Below are 12010 nucleotides of genomic sequence, written 5' to 3' on the forward strand. Positions count from 1 at the left end.
AGCAGAGGGTTGAGTGGGGGGAGCCAAGTCCTCTGTGTCCCCCTGACACCTCCTCATCCCCAGGTCCACGCCCTGCCCCAGTGTGAAGCATGGGGATGAGTGGGGGGAGCCCTCACGCTGCGATGGCGGCGACGGCTGCCAGTATTGCCACTCCCGCACGGAGCAGCAGTTCCATCCTGAGGTACGTCCCTCTGATCCCGCAGGCGTAGGGGTCGCTGGAAGGCCCCGGAGAAGCTGTGGGGTTCACAGTGTGGTTATCACACAGAAAGAACAGTGATTAACTTTGGCCGAGGGCTGGCACGGGTCGGGAAGCCTGGAGGGGGCACGAGGGCTGTACCTGCTTGCGTGTCTTGCTTGCTGACCTGCAGGCTGCCCTCAGCCGGTGAGTCTCTCCGCTTGGCCTGTAACAGAAAAAAGAGTCGTGGGAAAAAAGCAGGGAGAAAACGTCAATTAAAAACATAATATTCAGGGCCGGGTGCAGTAGCTCACGCCTGTAATCCCAGCACTTTGGGAGGCTGAGGCAGGCGGATAATGAGGTCAGGAGATCAAGACCATCCTGGCAAAACCCCGTCTACTAAAAATACAAAAAATTTGCCGGGCATGGTGGAGGGCACCTGTAGTCCCAGCTACTCAGGAGGCTGAGGCAGGAGAATGGCGTGAACCCAGGAGGCGGAGCTTGACGGAGCTTGCAGTGAGCTGAGATCGCGCCACTGCACTCAGGCCTGGGCAACAGAGCAAGAAGACTCTGTCTCAAGAAAAAAAAAAAAAAAGAAAAAAAAAATATATGTTCAGGCCAGGCACGGTGGCTCACACTGTAATCTCAGCACTTTGGGAGGCAGAGGCGGGCAAATCACTTGAGGTCAGGGGTTCGAAACCAGCCTGGTCAACGCGTCTGTACTAAAAATACCAAAATTAGCTGGGTGTAGTGGTGCGCGCCTGTAGTCCCAGCTACTCGGGAGGCTGAGACGCGAGGATCACTTGAACCCGGGAGGCTGAGGTTGCAGTGAGTCGAGATCGCGCCACTGCACTCCAGCCTGGGGGATAGAGCAAGACTCTATCTAAAAAAAGTAAAATCCTCAGCCAAGGAGGAGGTGTGCAGGGGCTGGGAGGGACCAGGCGCTGCTTCCCGTCGTTTCTTGACGCATGTTGTCACAGATGCACATCATGCTTTCTGGGTGTCGGTGACCACACACTCAGCGGTGCCACCAGGGGCCTGTCGGGAGTCCGGTGTCTGGGGCCTTTTCTGTGTTCAGTCACGCAGGCCTGGCTGCAGACCCCAGTCTCCGGTACCCAGCTGAGTGGAGCTGGCACCACGTGGGCCACAGCCGCACCATAAATCCTGAGTGAGATAAACCCTCCTACCTGGGCCCTGCCCCAGGTAAAGAAGGACTCTTCCCAGGCAGGAAGTTCCTGGGGCTGAAGGGGCAGCCTGAGCTGGAGCCAGGCCTGTGCCTCCACTAGAAGGTGCAAGGTATGGATGGTACAGGGAGGCTGTGTTCACACCCAGCTGTGTAGTTGCCAAGGGACCATATTCAGATTTGTATTAAAAACAAACAGGCCAGGCACAGTGGCTCACGCCTGTAATCCCAGCACTTTGGGAGGCCGAGGCGGGCAGATCACCTGAGTTCAGGAGTTCGAGACCAGCATGACCAACGTGGTGAACCCATCTCTACTAAAAATACAAAAATTAGCCAGATGTGTTGGCTCATGCCTGTAGTCACAGCTAGTCAGGAGGCTGAGGCAGGAGAATTGCTTGAATCCAGGAGGCAGAGGTTGCAGTGAGCCAAGTTGGCGCCATTGTACTCCAGCCTGGGCGACAGAGCCAGACTCCGGCTCAAAAAAAAAAAAAAAAAAAAATGAACAGACCGGGCATGGTGGTTCATACCTGTAATCCCAGCACTTTGAGGGGCTGAGGTGAACAGATCACCTGAGGTCAGGCGTTTGAGACCAGCCTGGCCAACATGGCGAAACCCCATCTCTACTAAAAATACAAAAATTAGCCAGGCGTGGTGGCACGTGCTTGTAATCCCAGCTACTTGGGAGGCTGAGGCAAGAGAATCACTTGAACTCGGGAGGTGGACGTTGCGGTGAGCCGAGATCACGCGACTGCACTCCAGCCTGGGTGACAGAGTGAGACTCTCTCTCAAAAAACAAACAATATGAACAAGCAAACGAGCCCCCACCGGGTGCCTGATGTGGTGGGAGGGCCGTGGGGGGTGGGGCCAGGCTGGAGGTCAGGAGAGAGGCTTCCTGCTAGGATGCAGGCAGGTGTGGGCACTGGGGGCAGGGTGTGCCAGGTGCCGTGTCCTTTCCAGAGTGCTACGGAGCAGGAGGGGCTGGGCCAGGCCTCCCAAGGCAGACTGGGGGCTTCCAGGCTGGTCTGTCCCTTGCCAGGTCTTAAGTGTTGTTGACCTTATGAGAGGGGCTGTCACCCTAGGTGAAGGGTCAGTGGGTCTGGTTAGGGAACAGACACACGTGTTCCTTTTAATAGGCACTTATTAGGCACCTGCTGCATACCAGACTGAATTTGGTGCATCTTTCAGAAAATATCAAGCGGGGAAATGACTTTGCCTGTGATGTGAGGGTAGATGCCGCGGGAATGGCCCCACACGTGTGCATGTTCCCTGCGGGTCAACTCTGCAGAGAGGAGGGATATGGGGACCAAGGGCACACAGTGGAGGAGGGCAGGGCCCATGCCCCCTTTGCAGGGGCATCTTGTTGTGATTTGGAGCTTAATCCTCTCCCTTGGGATGACGCCAGCTGTGGTCTTTCCACAGAGTCCCATTTCCAATCCAGCCTCTGTATTTCATTTTTTCCCCCTAGATCTACAAATCTACAAAATGCAACGACATGCGCCAAACCGGGTACTGCCCGCGCGGCCCCTTCTGTGCCTTTGCACACGTTGAGAGTGAGTAACCGTCCCTGTGGCAGGTTCACCTTAGCAGGTTCCGCGGCTCTGCAGGCCCTCGCTGGAATTACTGATGACCCGGAGCTGGCCACGAGGACCTGGAAGACAGGCGGGAGCTCAGCACCGTGGTTGGGGGCTGGGGGTCCCTGACATGCCCGTGGAGGCTCCCTGGGGTGTTTGTGCCATGTGAGGCTGGGCTCCCTCCATGCCAGTGTGGGCCAGGCCTGGTGGAACCTGCAGGGACCCTGTCTCCAGGCACGCTGGGGCCCTGAGCCTGGAGGCTGAGTCCTGGTGTGGGCCGGCTGGTGCCTCCACCTGCCTCCTGGGCATCCAAGCCGGGTCTTTCTGCCACCCGCTGCCTGGGCCTTGCTCCGAGACTGCCATCTTGCCGGGCACCCACCTAGAAGCACCACCTCCCTTGTGGAGAGAGGGGGTCTGTCTGCCCCAGCTCGGGGAGGCAGCAGAGACCCTCGAGCAAGGGTTGCTCAGGGTGATCCCGTGCTTTCCAGAGCCTGTTTGCCGTCCAGGGGATGAGGGCTTAGCTTTGGCGATCACGTGGTCCCTAATAAGTTCCCAGCAGCAGAAACAGGCCCCATTGGGAACCCACGTGGCCTCCTCTTCGCAGCCCTGGGGTTTGGGTTCAGTGGGAACCCACGCGGCTGCCTCCTCGCAGCCGTAGGATTTGGGTTCCAGGTTTTCTGTGTGTGGTCCGCAAGCTCAAATTTTCCTTTGTTTTTTATTTTAGTGGGGAGGACAGCTCTTGTTGTTCACATTTTCAACATTGCTTTTAGTGTTAAAAGCATGAAAAACTGGTCTAAGGCCCGAGGGTCCCGTTGCCCTGAGTGTCCCCTGTCACTGCCCAGCCGTCCTATGCCGCACCCCTGAGGGATGGTTGTGACGAGGCCGCGCACGCTCGGCCCTGACGTGTGGTGCGGAGACTTCTGTGTGTCACTGTCGCCCACCAGCGGCCCTCAGAATCTGCTGCTCCCCTGTCCTTGCAGAGAGCCTGGGGATGGCGAATGAATGGGGCTGCCGCGACCTCCACGTCACAAGTCCTGCCTCCACGGGCAGCGGCCAGCCGGGAAATGTAAGTGAACAGTGTTCCCAGGACGATGCCCAGTGTCCTTTGGTTTAATTGAACTGTTAGGGATGTGGATGGATGGGTTTTCAGCAGTGTGGTTGTGGGCAGTCTGTGGAGTTCGTGGCTCTTCTAGAAGAGTCTACAAAAATCCTTGCCACTAGGCTGGGGGCGGTGGCTCATGCCTGTCATCCCAGCACTTTGGGAGGCTGAGGCGGGTGGATCACCTGAGGTCAGGAGTTCGAGACCAGCCTAGCCAACATGGCAAAACCCCGTCTGTACTAAAAATACCAAAATTAAACGGGTGTGGTGGTGGGCGCCTGTAATCCCGGCTACCCAGGAGGCTGAGGCAGGAGAATCGCTTGAACCCAGGAGACGGAGGTTGTGGTGAGCTGAGATCCCACCATTTCACTCCAGTCTGGGTGACAGAACGAGACCCCGTCTCAAACAAAAAAAAAGGGGGAAGGAGGGGGTTGGGCTCCTAGGAAGGTAAGGCTATGGGGGAGACTGGCGGAAGGTAAGAGTAACTTCAGTGAGGTTGGTTACGCAGCCTCAATCTGCAGTCTCTCCTCCTGGTGTGGAGAGGGGAGAGGACACCTTCACAGAGGGAATTCACGCCCAGCTTCGAGGCAGGAAGGAAGCAGAGAGCTGTTCCCGCATCTGCTGTTTCTCAGCTGCCTTCAACTCAAAATAATCTTTTTGTCAAAGAGTGGCATGTTTTGGGGTGGCACACTCTGACCCCCTTCATATATTTCTTACAGTTTCACCTGAGCCTCTGTCTTAGGTGAACGGCTCAGTTTGGGGTTTGATGCTGTGGTTGGTTTAGGGAGTGCAGAGCTGACACCCTGCCTTCACATGGACCAACCCAAGGTCAGAGAGCCACGTTCAAATGTAAGAAATGGAACTCAGGGCTGGGCGCGGTGGCTCATGTCTGTAATCCCAGCCCTTTGGGAGTTCAAGGCGGGTGGATCACCTGAGGTCAGGAGTTTGAGACCAGCCTGATCAACATGGTGAAACTCCATCTCTACTAAAAATACAAAAATTAGCCAGGCGTGGTGGCCTGCGCCTGTAATCCCAGCTACTCCAGAGGCTGAGGCAGGAGAATCACTTGAACCCAGTAGGCAGAGGTTACAGTGAGCTGAGAATGCGCCACTGCACTCCAGCCTGGATGACACAGTGAGACTTTGTCTCAGAAAAAAAAAAAAAGAAAACAAAAGAAATGGAACTCAGGAGAACCGACGGGGAGCCAGCAGATTCAGACGTCTCTTCTGTTTCATGAGACCTTCAAGATTTGGCATCTTTGGCCAGTTGCAGTGGCTCATGCCTGTAAACCAAGCACTTTGGGAGGCTGAGGTGGGACAATCGCTTGAGGTCAGGAGTTCAAGACCAGCCTGGGCAACATAATAAGACCCCGTCTTTACAGAAAGCTTTGAAAAATTAACTAGGTCCACTGGCAAATGCCTGTGCTCCCAGCTTCTTGGGAGGCTGAGGCAGGAGGATTGCTTTAGCCAGGGAGGTCATGCCACTGCACTCCAGCCTGGGAGACAGAGTGAGATCTTGTCTCAAAAAAAAAAAGCATTTGTCTCAATTCTGAGCAGAGCTTACATCTTTGTGTGTGTGTGTGTGTGTGTTTGTGTATCTTCAAGGGACCAGAAGTACCGCTGAATAGGTGTGTGTGTGTGTGTGTGTGTGTGTGTGTGCGTATTTTTTTTTTTTGGAGACAGAGTCTCACTCTGTCGCCCAGCCTGCAGTGCAGTGGTATGACCTTGGCTCACTGTAACCTCCACCTCCTGGGTTCAAGCAATTATCCTTTTTTAAATTTTTTATTCTATTTTTTGAGACAGAGTTTCACTCTTGTTGCCCAGGCTGGAGTGCAATGGTGCCATCTCGGCTCACTGTAACCTCCACCTCCTGGGTTCAAGCGATTCTCTTGCCTCAGCCTCTCGAGTAGCTGAAACTACAGGCATGTGCCACCACGCCTGGCTATTTTTTGTATTTTTAGTAGAGACAGGTTTTCACCATGTTGGCCAGGGTGGTCTCGAACTCCTGACCTCAGATGATCCGCCCGCCTCAGCCTCCCAAAGTGCTGCCACCGTGTCCAGCCTGAATTGTATATTTTTAATTTACATTTTCTCCCTGCTTTTTCCACACATGACTGTTTTTTATGTTGCAGGCCAAGCGGAGAGACTCGCCAGCTGAGGGCGGCCCGAAGGGCAGCGAGCAAGACAGCAAGCAGGTACAGGCCCCCGAGGCTTCCCGCCCTCGTGCCTGACATCGCGTTAGGGCCGAGGCTTCCCGCCCTCCTGCCTGACAGCGCGACATTGCGTTAGGGCTGTGCTCACGCATCCTTGGTCTCACCCACTTTCGGCTCGCAAAGCCATCTGGTTAACGTCCGCTTGTTATGGAATTAGCTCTCTCCTGGTACCCCCGTGTTTGTCTGTTTGAAACATTCGTGTTATACCTTGGAAACAACAAAGCCAAAACCTCCTGCCGTTTTCAGCTCGGGGAAATAAGGGGCCCTTTGGAGCCCATCTATGTTACTTTCCTTGGGCTGCCAGGGAAGGATGCAGATGGGCCTGTTCAAACAGCAGAACTTGCCGGGCGCGGTGGCTCACATCTGTAATCCCAGCACTTTGAGAGGCCAAGGCGGGCGGATCATGAGGTCAGGAGTCCGGGCCCAGCCTGGCCAACATGGTGAAACCCCGTCTCTACTAAAAATACAAAATATTAGCCAGGCATGGTGGCATGTGCCTGTAGTGCCAGCTACTCAGGAAACTGAGGCAGGAGAATCGCTTGAAGTCGGGAGGTGGAGGTTGCAGTGAGCCGAGATCGTGCCACTGCACTGCATCCTGGGTGACACCGTGAGACTCTGTTTCTAAATGAATGAATGAGGTAGTTTTGGTTGGGCACAGTAGCTCACACCTGTGGTTCCAGCACTTTGGGAGGCTGAGGCAAGAGAATTGCTGGAGCCCAGGAGGTGGAGGTTGCAGTGAGCCAAGCTCTCCAGCCTGGGCGACAGAGTGAGGCCCTGTCTCAAACCAAACCAAAACCAAACCAATCCTCAAGCAGCAGCACTTGACTCTCTCCACTCTGGGGGCTGAGTCTGAGCTTGAGCTGTCCAGAGCTGGCTCCTGAGGACCCCCTGGGTGCAGATGCTGCCTCCTCCGTGTCCTCTGGAGTCACCCCTCTGTGCGTGGGCATCCCTGGGGTCTTTTCCTCAGGACAGCGGCTGTGTAGGGCCCTGCCCCAACACCTCATTTCATTGTTGCTCTTGTTTTTTACAGTTTCTTAAATTTTTTGAGGCAGGGTCTGGCTCTGTCACCCAGGTAGAGTGCAGTGGCCCAGTCCCAGCTCACTGCAGCCCGGGACTCCCAGGCTTGAAGCAGTCCTCCCACCTCAGCCTCCTGAGTCGCTGGGACCCCAGGCATACACCACCAGGCTTGGCTAATTTTTGTATATTTTTAGAAATTGGGTTGTCCAGGCTGGTCTCAAACTCCTGGGCTCAAGCAGTGCTCCTGCTTTGACCTCCCAAAGTGTTGGGATTACAGGTGTGAGTCTCCACACCTGGCGTAAGAACTAGTTTCACCTTAATTCCTCCTCACAGGCCCTATCTCCAAATTTAGTCACACCAGGGGTCAAGGCTTCCACATAGGAATTTGGGGGGGACACGTTTGGTCCATAACAAAGACACTGTGCTGACTGAAGTGAGCCAGTTACCGAAAGGCAAATCCTGCATGATTCCACTCCCAGGAGGTCTCTGGCAGAGTCACATTCACAGACAGCAGGTAGCGTGGTGGGGGCCGGGGCCAGGGGAGGGGGCAAGTGTTCACCGGGTCAGAGCTTCTGGCTGGAAGATGAGGAGTTCTGGAGGTGGACGTGGTGATGGCTGCACAGCGGCGTGGATGGAATTCGTGCCACGGACCACACCGAACCATGGTCACTGTAGTACATTTCATATTATATTTCACCATAACACAGAGAAGAAAAACCAGGCAGGCAGTGCCAGTGGTAGCTTGGGGTGTGCTGTCCCCATGGGGCAGACGGTGCCGGTGTTAGCGGAGGCACGGTGTCCCCACAGGGAGAATGGTGCCGGTGTTAGCGGAGGCACGGCGTCCCCACAGGGAGAATGGTGCCGGTGTTAGCGGAGGCACGGCGTCCCCACAGGGAGAATGGTGCCGGTGTTAGCGGAGGCACGGCGTCCCCACAGGGAGAATGGTGCCGGTGTTAGCGGAGGCGCGGCGTCCCCACAGGGAGAATGGTGCCGGTGTTAGCGGAGGCGCGGCGTCCCCACAGGGAGAATGGTGCTGGTGTTAGCGGAGGTGCGGTGTCCCCACAGGGAGAATGGTGCTGGTGTTAGCGGAGGTGTGGCGTCCTCGTGGTGTGAACGGTGCTGGTGTTAGCGGAGGCGCGGCGTCCCCGTGGGGCAGGCGGTGCTGTTGTTAGCGGAGGTGTGGCGTCCCCACGGGGCGGACGGTGCCAGTGTTACTGGAGGTGCGGCATCCTCACGGGGCTCTCGTCTGAACCCTCTGACCGTGCCCAGCCCTCATGTGGATGGGCTCCCACACCAGGCCCGTTGTCTGTGGCCATTGTGCCTTGGGGGACAAGGAGTGACATGGATGTTGATGATTTTCAGGTGATCATTTGGGCTGAAGTCACAGTGTGCGTATCACCCTGGCCAGCTCCTGGGCAGGGTCAGCACAGGGCCTGGGAGTCACTCAGGGCTGAGGCTTCCTCTCTGGTCCCTGTTGGTTAATGGCCTCCAGTAGGCTGGGGAAGGCCCCCGGGGTGGGGTCCCCTCCTGCAGACACCCGGGAAGGAGGCAGCCTTGGCTTCTGAGGCTGCTGCACTCACCCTGGGCCAGGCAGCGCTTTGGGAGCCTGAGGTTGCCTGTCCCAGCCGAGGGTCAGCCCGTGCCCGGCCCTCAGACCAGTGCTGCTTTGGGGGCAAACGTGGCACCTGCACTGTGGTGCCTCCCGGCTTTGTGTGCTCTTGGGCTGTATGCAGACACAGGTCGGGGGCACAGACTCTCTGTGCGACCCAGGGCAGGGCAGGCCTGCTCTGCAAATCCCAGCATTGTCTGTGGCTTCTTGGTGGGCGCGGGGCCCTTCCAGGCAACAGTCCCTCGGCTCTCCCTTATGTGGGAGGTGGCCTCTAGGCCTGGGTGATGCTCTGGAGTTGGGTTCAGGCAAGGACTGAAACGCCACAGGGGTCAGGCGCGTTCTTGTTGGGGATTTCTGACCCTTAGGAAATGCACATCAAAATTTCTTCATTATGGACAGTTTTAATTAAGCAGACAAACTAGTAAAATCACACCCCCCAAGGTAAAACCCAGTTACGATACCATTTCAACTGTAATATTTCAGGATGCAATTCATTTTTTTGGAAACAGAGTCGCTCTGCTGCCCAGGCTGGAGTGCAGTGGTGCGATCTGGGCTCACTGCAACCTCCGCCTCCCGGGTTCAAGCGATTCTTCTGCCTCAGCCTCCCAAGTAGCTGGGATTACAGGTGCCCACCACCACGCCTGGCTAATTTTTTGTATTTTTATTAGAGACGGGGTTTCTCCATGTTGGGCAGCCTGGTCTTGAACTCCTGATCTCAGGTGGTCCGCCCACCTCAGCCTCCCAAAGTGCTGGGATTACAGGTGTGAGCCACCGTGCCCGGCCTTGGCTAATTTTTTTTTTTTTTTTTTGTATTTTTAGTAGAGACAGGGTTTCGCCATGTTGGCCAGGCTGGTCTCGAACTCCTGACCTCCAGTAATCTGCCCACCTCGGCCTCCCAAAGTGCTGAGATTACAGGCATGAGCCACTGTGCCCAGCCAGAAACTCATTCTAATCCAGCTTTTGATGCTTGGTTTTGCAGTGACCTCATAGGTGGCTCTGGGTCTTTTGTGTGGGTGTTTTCTTGTGTGCAGCGCCCTCCCCGTTACCGGGATTTTGTTCAGCACTGCTCTGTGTTTTGCTCTTTTTCTTTTGATCTGTTATCCACCAAATACAGATCATGTGAACTGCCCTGTGTTTTACTTTCCCAGGTGACGAGGTCACAGGACCACGCTATGGATGTTTTGGAAGTGGTGCTGGGTCTTTTTTTAAGTCCCTGGGAGGACATTTCTCTGGGGGCCCCCCAAGGTGCTCAGGAGCCAGTCCTGGGCGAGAGCTGGGGCGGGGGCACCCAGGAGGTGTGGGGAGAAGGGCAGGCAGGCTGCACAGCTTGCCCATCGGGCTGGCAGGCCCCTAGCCGCTGACACATCTTTCTGCACCTGCCAGATTGATTTTTACTGGCAAATGTCTGCTCCTGAAACGTTTTCTGCAGAAAAGCTCATGAGACACTCCCCAGAGGTGTCTGTGCCTGTCCCAAGTGCACCGTAGCCTGCTGCCCTGCCGTCCTGGTGTTTCTCGGTGCAGTCAGAGTCCCTCCGGGTCTGGGAAGTTCTCCCTGGGCCTCGCCAGGGCGTGGAAGTCGGCTCCCGTCTCCCGCGGTGCTTTCTGCAGGGTGCTGACGTGGCGCTGCCTCCTCCACGCAGAGGGCACGCACTCACGGTGTTCATGTCTTTGAACAGAACCACCTGGCCGTGTTTGCAGCCGTCCACCCACCGGCCCCCAGCATGAGCTCCAGCGTGGCGTCCAGCCTGGCGTCCAGCGCCGGCTCCGGCAGCTCCTCCCCGACTGCGCTGCCCGCGCCCCCCGCCCGCGCCCTCCCGCTCGGCCCCGCCAGCAGCACCGTGGAGACCGTCCTGGGTAAGTCTGGCACCATCTTCCCTTCTCCCTGACCTCCTTCTGTGTTCATGCTGTAGCTTTTCAGGAACAGCGCTTCTATTTCAGGACACGTTACAGAATCGTCATTTTTGTAGAGAAGCCAGACGCGTGTTTTCAGTCATGTGTCACTTTGGTTGTGTTGCACATGTGGTTGTGGAAACAAGCCCTGGCTCAGGCTCCTAGCCTGGGTGCCGCAGGCGCTGGGGACGAGGAGGCTCGCAGGAGCCAGGCAGAGTAGGCGCTGTCCGGCTCAGGGACTGAGAACAGGGAGGTTGCTGACAGATGATGGCAGTTGTGGGAGTTGGCCGCCTGTGCTCCCAGCGCTGTGGGAGGCCAAGGCAGGAGGATCACTTGAGCCCAGAAGTTCAAGACCAGTCTGGGCAACATAGTGAGACCCCGTCTCTACTAAAAATAAAATAATTAGCCAAGCATGGTGGCGCACACCTGTGGTCCCAGCTACTTGGGAGGCTGAGGTGGGAGGATCCCTTGAACCCAGGAGGTCGAGGCTGCAGCGAGCTGTGATTGCACCACTGCACTCCAGCCTGGGTGAGAGAGTGAGACTATCTCAAAAAAAAAAATTGAAAGTAGGGGTTGTGGGCCAGTGAGGGCACTGAGGGGGAGGGACAGTGATGGGGTGGGGAGCCTGGCGAAGGCTTGGTGTCGGGGGCACAGCTGTGAGCACCTGGGCTGGCAGCTGTGGGAGGCCTTTAGTTGGAGGGAGTCACTGGGCACTGAGACACGCGATGGTGCTGGGCTGTGGGGACCTGTTGGGGCCTGGCTGGGAGCCCAGAGCGTGGGGGGCAGATTCTTCCAGAAGCCCAGAGCGGGCAGCAGGCAGAGCTGGGGGCGAGACAGTGCCGGGAGCTGGGCTGTGTGTGTCCTTGGTCCCTTTCAGTCCCTGGGGAAAGGCCATGTTGGGGTGGTGGGGGACTCCTGGCCACACCTGGGCAGGGCTTTGCTTGCAGAGATGCTTGGTGAGTGATGGGACGCGCTGAAGCCCCACGTTCCATGGCCACCAGCGCCCAAGGGACCCAAACCTGCCTCTGTGTCCTGACAGTGACAGTGAGGGACTCAGGGAAGGCCGCCACCTGTGGTGGCCTCCAAGTTCTCTGTCCCTGGGCTGGGGTGGAATGGGATGGGGTTGGGGGTACAGTGAGGCTGGGCCCTGCTCAGCTCAGCCCGGGCCTGGCCTCTGCGCTGCAGCCCTGGAGCCCACTCCTTCCTCTCCTACATCCTCTGCTGTCCAGGGTGTGGCGGGGGAGCTGAGCATGG

At 56.8% G+C, this 12010-nt stretch overlaps 1 protein-coding gene across 13 annotated transcripts in view; it reads left to right on the forward strand.

The window, feature by feature from the left end:
• UNKL (unk like zinc finger) overlaps window positions 1-12010 on the forward strand; it is a 47409-nt gene that overhangs the window by 16002 nt on the left and 19397 nt on the right. For all 13 annotated transcript variants that reach the window (XR_010115831.1, XR_008650953.2, XR_010115833.1 and 10 more), the window contains 5 exons: window positions 64-181; window positions 2824-2908; window positions 3910-3995; window positions 6160-6222; window positions 10543-10720. Coding sequence is in view for 9 of the 13 variants with exons in the window: in XM_063618451.1 (XP_063474521.1) it covers window positions 64-181; window positions 2824-2908; window positions 3910-3995; window positions 6160-6222; window positions 10543-10720 (530 nt within the window). In the remaining 4 variants the exon portion in view is untranslated. The remainder of the gene's footprint in view (window positions 1-63; window positions 182-2823; window positions 2909-3909; window positions 3996-6159; window positions 6223-10542; window positions 10721-12010) is intronic.

This window comes from Symphalangus syndactylus, chromosome 14 (genome assembly GCF_028878055.3).
Source record: "Symphalangus syndactylus isolate Jambi chromosome 14, NHGRI_mSymSyn1-v2.1_pri, whole genome shotgun sequence".
Lineage (NCBI taxonomy): Eukaryota > Metazoa > Chordata > Mammalia > Primates > Hylobatidae > Symphalangus > Symphalangus syndactylus.